Below are 5,852 nucleotides of genomic sequence, written 5' to 3'. Positions count from 1 at the left end.
TGACAAGTCTAGAAGAGCTCGAGAACCAGTGCCTACCAATTAGCAAGTTGAAGAAATATGCAACAGAATGCTTTATGAAAGTCTTAGTCAGTCGTTTACATTGCCTCAAATCACAGTTTTAGAAGACGCAAGTAAACCTATACAAGCATAGTGGATTCTTAAACAACCCACACTCTACAATGCGTTAGGGTCATTTTAAAAATATTTCTTTCATTACTATTACAAGCTTTATTAACATTATATTCTATTATAATGTTTAAATATTAGTATTTTTAACAAATAACTGTACTTTCGTACTTCTATTTAAACACTTCATATTAAATACATGTTTTTGTTACTAATTATTATTAAATGCATCAAATCTTTTTAACTATACAACATCACTAATACCTCATGTAATCATCAAAAGAATAATAAACACAATGTACGCTTCTACTACATCAATAACAATTCACCCAATCATTAAAACACAGATTTACAAGAAAAAAATTCACATAGAATGGTATTACTTACCATAGCTCACACGTGCAACGCACGTGTCCCTGACTATTAAATATAAACGGTTCATTTAGTTAAGGTGTAATGCTTGCTGATATTTAATAAAACCTTTAGAATTAGCATTAATAGTTGAATGTGAGATAAGAAATATGTATAATATTTTTCTTTTTTTGAGAAAGATGCAGATGTCATATGTTACTGTTTATTAAATATGACCAAATCGATTTCATGTATGGTTCTACCTCTTTTCCTCATTATGTTAATGCTTTTTTTAGTATGTGATTACTCTCTTTGGAATAGGAAATAATATTAATAACCAAATTAAATTAAAAAAATGAATTTTAAGGAAAACCATAAGATATGCGTAAATATCTATTTGCCAACTCAGCAATCTAAAGGATTAAATAATATTCCAGAAAAAAAAATTTGTGAACAATTGACAATGAAAGAGAAAATTAAACTTTGTGAATGGGTTGATAACCCGTATTGTAGAGAAAAATATACATAAAATGTTGTCCAGAGGTTGAGATATTTTTCATCGATGATGTCTTGATTTGTACTCGTATGATGTGATTCAAAACAGAAAACAATGAGTCCTTTGTAATGCAGGAACGGAAACAACTGATCACTTATTTTATGAATGTCCTTATCATACAATATTAAGTCCAGTTTAATGGATTGGATAGGTGTCGTGGCAAGAAGATCACTTGAATGGTATTGCACAGCCATAAACAAGATGTGTCTAGCAGAAGTTTAAACTAGGTTTGGATGGAAAGAAATCAGACAATTTTTCAAGACGAGAGCACTACATCCTTGTCAATAAAAACGAGAATCATACAAAAGATGTTTGTCAGAGGACTCCATTATCCAAAAAATGCAAAAAGACCGGAAGGGCTGAACTTTTATCCCACGTGTCCTATGCTTGGTGATTGACTATGGTTTCAGATATAGTAGGAGATAGTATTTCTTTTACTTCTTGTTTGTCATGACAAAGTAGTTTTTGATATTGTACAAGAATATCAATTTTGGTGATGAAAATTCCATTCAATTGCCATGTATTTTTTTGGTCTGGCAAAACATGGCGGATCTCTTGTGTGTATAATGTTTGTTAAAACTAAAAACTTTGTTATATTGTTTCTTTTGGTAAGATACAAATTAACTTATATGTTCATTATCATAGGAATAAATATAACATATCTCTAGTGTTCAGAGGCGGATCCAAGATTTGAATTTTATTGGTTCACAACGACCTCAAGTTAATATTTAGTTATAATTGAGTTCATAGTAGAAAAATTGTAGTTATTAAGTAGATTCATTAGCATGTAATCAAACCTCTAGATCCGTTCCTGTTCAGTTATCAAAGTAATTACTATGTCATGAAAACCAATAAAGCAACAAAATAATCATAATCTTCATTACTCACAGAGTAAAATTGGGAAATAAATACAATACTCATTGGCTCTGGTGCATTGGTTTGAGAAAGAGCATATAGTAGCCTCAAATAATTGTGTAGATCCCATTCCAACCACAATGTAATAGTTTCTAGTCTGAGCATTACCGACTAGACTACGCAATCTAGTTAATTAATAAACGTAAAAAGTTAAATAGGGAAATTCTAACAACTAATAAGTAAACCTCAAAGTTACTAGTGTGTTCTGATTAAATGCAATATTAAACAACATGATGAAGAAGTGAAACTTTTCAAACAAAGAATTGATAGTTAAGTTATACACCTCATCATAAATTAAAATGAAAAAAGTTAAGATCCTACCTAGGTATATTACAAGAAAAAAGTTGGGATGAACTAGCAAGAGATCAGTTGGTCTTCAAATTCAGTTTCTTTGTTTACATCAGAAGGAGGCAAAAAACACTCCATTGACAAACCAAATATATTGAAATCTATTTCCTCAATGAACCAAGTCTCTTCAATTTTTGCTCTATAATCTATGTTCTTTCCATATCTAAAAATTGTTGCTGCTGTTTTACCACTATGAGCAACATTGATACCTTCAATATATCTATAATCTTCAAGAAAAGATTCCATACTTGTCTCCCAGAACATATTGCTATCCCCCTTTGTTGTCTTTAATCTTACTAGTTTTGTATCCTCAAATTGTACTAGAAGACCGGTTCTTTGGCTGAAGTAGCCCCATATTGTGTGATGGACAACTTCTGTATTAGTCGTACTTTGTGCCTTAAGCATCTCTATACTAGATTCAAATTTTAGAATAAAACATTCTTCGTCCTTAATAGTCTTCTCGCCAAAACAAATAGCATTTGAGAACAAATTCGCTGTTGATCTAGGGTCCAAACCCTGTTCATCAACATATGTATCAAAATATATATATATACATATATATATATATATATATATATATATATATATATATATATATATATATATATATATATAGGAGCATCAAAATGTGTGTATAAAGGGAAGGGAGGCTGGTACCTGGAAAAACCTTCTAAGGGGTCTTGGAGGACCTTTTGAAGCACAAGAGTTAGAGGAAGATTGACTCCAAGCAACCTTACCATTGCTTCCTGCAATTACCTTGCAACCTGAAACAACCAATTCTAAAACCCACTGGTCAAGGTTCTTTTGCCATAACACAAAACCTCCAACCTCACAGTGGCATATGGAGTTGTTGTTGCTACCACTTTTATGCATGTCTAATGTAGACATCTTCACTTTTCCTACTGCACACATGCTATTTACTGAATTCAATGCGGCCTGCCCTCCACATGCTGCTACATATTGTTGCACTATGTATTTAGCAGTAGAATCCTCCTGGTCATAAAATATTACAATTCATGATCTAAGCATTTGTGATGATCATCTATATATATTTTTTTGATCAACTATCAGTGGCAAATATAATTTTACAAGAAAAGTCAATTTCAATGGTCTAAAAATATATAATTAATTAATTCATTACCTTAAGTGGCAACTTAACAGTAGGGTCGAATTGAACCTGAAAAGGGACAAGGGCAGAGCCAACAATTTTAAACAAAAACATAAATTGATCAAGAGCGGCATGTTGAGAAGAATATTTGTCTGTAATTTGAGTACTCATAAGATTACTCATATTCTTCCATTGTAATGCACCATTGCCATTGCTACTAAATTTCTCAAACATCTCCTCTGGTATTGGGATCTCCAACACTGTTTCCAACCCATTTTTTTTGTCAAAATTTGGACACAATGTTCTCATCGATTTATTTAAAAATCAATTTCTACATAAACCAACAAATATAAGAAAGAGAAAGTTTTGCAACCGATTAGATGATGTTTAAAAAAAATCTTCCCCATTCCTCTCTATGTGAATCATTTTTTAGTTTTGTTTTTTCATAAATGTAGAAGATCAAGAGGAAAGAGAGGATAGGAAGGTTTGGAAAGGGTCTTCCTTGGTCGTAGCAATCATGTGGAAAATCATATTTTTGGTGAATATTAATTTAGTTTAATTTTATAATATTTTACACTTGTCTCATGGCATACTAATTTTAATACTTTAGTAGGTCCGTTACCTTTTTAAATTCAGATTTTGACATCACAAAATTTAAGAATCAATAATAATTTTTTTAAAAAAAAATTAACATTTATCCTCACAAAAATCTCTCCATAAGGTAATAATCATATCTATACTTTTGAATTATAAATTACATTACTTTTATCCATCTAATAAGTCAATGATCCATTATTATGAAGAAATATTAAATACAAAACTTCGGGTAAGCTATTTATTTAAATCATGTGACAGAAAAAATAAGAGAATCCACTAATTTTTTTAAAATATATTGTCGTTAATTGTTTTTTATTATATTTAATGTATATTTCGAAGAATATTTGTGGCACATGTGATATTCTTTTTATTGCATTTTATAATACTTTTGACATAATTTTTAAATGATATATGTTACTCACATAGTCAAAACATATGTTGCACACGTGAAAGTTTAAAGTCAACTAAATTTTTAACATGTCATTTATTGCTCCCAATTACTCATGCAAGTGTAAGTGGTCGTAAGGCTAATAAATGACTATTTAAGAGTAGAATTTTGAAACCCAAAATGACTTATGATAAATTTATGTTTTGTTGAACTAATTCTCAAAATTATAGAGAGTGTTTCAAAAATATTTTCTATCTATAATACGATTTCAAATAGTTAAAAGATTAAAATAAACTAACAATGAACAACATCAATTTTAGTGCTTAAACAATAAAGGGAAAATTTAAGGGCTCGCAAAATGTTTAAGGATTCATGTATCACATATCTTTCAAAAAATTTTATGGTTATGAAATTACTGATTAATATGGTTGATATTATGATAATGATCTTTCGAACATACCTCATTTGATTTCTTAACTACATCATTTAGAGGGGTGGGTAGACTAAATCATGAAACATTAATTTTTCATACTATCTATCAACAAAGCATGTCATGATCCAGGGGTACACCCTAGATATAATATGGCGTACTCGACCCTTGAAGGGGTATTATACAAGCCCTTAATATATCATAATATAAGATAATATAAAAGTGAGGAAATCTAATATAATTTTCATAACAATACTACTCTCATTAAGAAAAAAGAGGAAATCTTATTACACTTATCTCTAACCATCTAGAACATGAACATCTTAGGGACTATGCCCATACAATTTTCTAAAACATAAAATAAAGACATAAAAGGAATAGTGATCAAATCTTTGATACTATGAGGATTCACAATGTTTTCAACTCATAATCAACTAGAAGTTTATCTACGGAGAAGCATGGAACTCCAAATTGTCTGACCCTACATTTTATAAAAATGTAGGCAAAAGTATGTGTTTGTAAAAAAGTTCTAAATATTATAGCTAACATAACATCATAAGCGCATAACATAAAGGTTAGTCAACATAAGTCATATGCCATAATCATATGAGATAATTCATGAAACATAAACAATATGCATAAGAGACAATAACATATTCATAGGCATAATATCAAACATAGGCATCATATAAGAATTAGTCAACCCTTAGTCCTTCATACTATAAGATAATTTACTCCTCAAGTAACCTCAAAGTATACTTGTGCAATGCATGAATAAGATAAGACCCCATAACTCCATCAATACTAAGTACCACATTTAGGTTTCATACTGTCCATCGTAGAATCTTATCATTAGCTTACTCTCATAGAGAAGGGAACCATAACCTTTAGTCCAACATATCAAGGAATTCAACTATATAAACCTTCCACGCTAAAATATATCATATGGGCTCATATTATAACATACTTACAATAGCACGTTTAAGTAATGTAGTTTAATCATAAACAAGTCATATAATTAGGGACTAGTTCC

At 30.1% G+C, this 5,852-nt stretch overlaps 1 protein-coding gene across 1 annotated transcript; it reads right to left on the bottom strand.

Annotated features, from left to right (window-relative positions):
- Window positions 1-2,211: 2,211 nt before the first annotated feature.
- Window positions 2,212-3,883, bottom strand: LOC101243801 (uncharacterized). The gene is made up of 3 exons (XM_019214796.3): window positions 3,438-3,883; window positions 2,954-3,289; window positions 2,212-2,812 (listed from the first exon to the last, which is right to left on the bottom strand). The coding sequence occupies exons 1-3, from the start codon at window positions 3,711-3,713 to the stop codon at window positions 2,303-2,305; spliced, it is 1,122 nt and encodes a 373-aa protein (XP_019070341.2). The 5' UTR covers window positions 3,714-3,883; the 3' UTR covers window positions 2,212-2,302.
- Between the last annotated feature and the right edge of the window lie 1,969 nt (window positions 3,884-5,852).

This window comes from Solanum lycopersicum, chromosome 7 (assembly GCF_036512215.1).
Source record: "Solanum lycopersicum chromosome 7, SLM_r2.1".
Taxonomy (NCBI): Eukaryota; Viridiplantae; Streptophyta; class Magnoliopsida; order Solanales; family Solanaceae; genus Solanum; species Solanum lycopersicum.
The sequence above is the reverse complement of the archived record's forward strand: the minus strand, read 5'-3'. Positions and strand labels throughout refer to the sequence as shown.

Excerpts from the sequence above, each read along its gene's own strand:
- LOC101243801 (XM_019214796.3), bottom strand. The coding sequence starts at position 3,713 with ATGAGAACATTGTGTCCAAATTTTGACAAAAAAAATGGGTTGGAAACA. Across the intron at positions 3,290-3,437 it reads CTGTTAAGTTGCCACTTAAG|GAGGATTCTACTGCTAAATA; the intron begins GTAATGAATTAA and ends TTTTATGACCAG. Across the intron at positions 2,813-2,953 it reads CCCTTAGAAGGTTTTTCCAG|GGTTTGGACCCTAGATCAAC; the intron begins GTACCAGCCTCC and ends GTTGATGAACAG.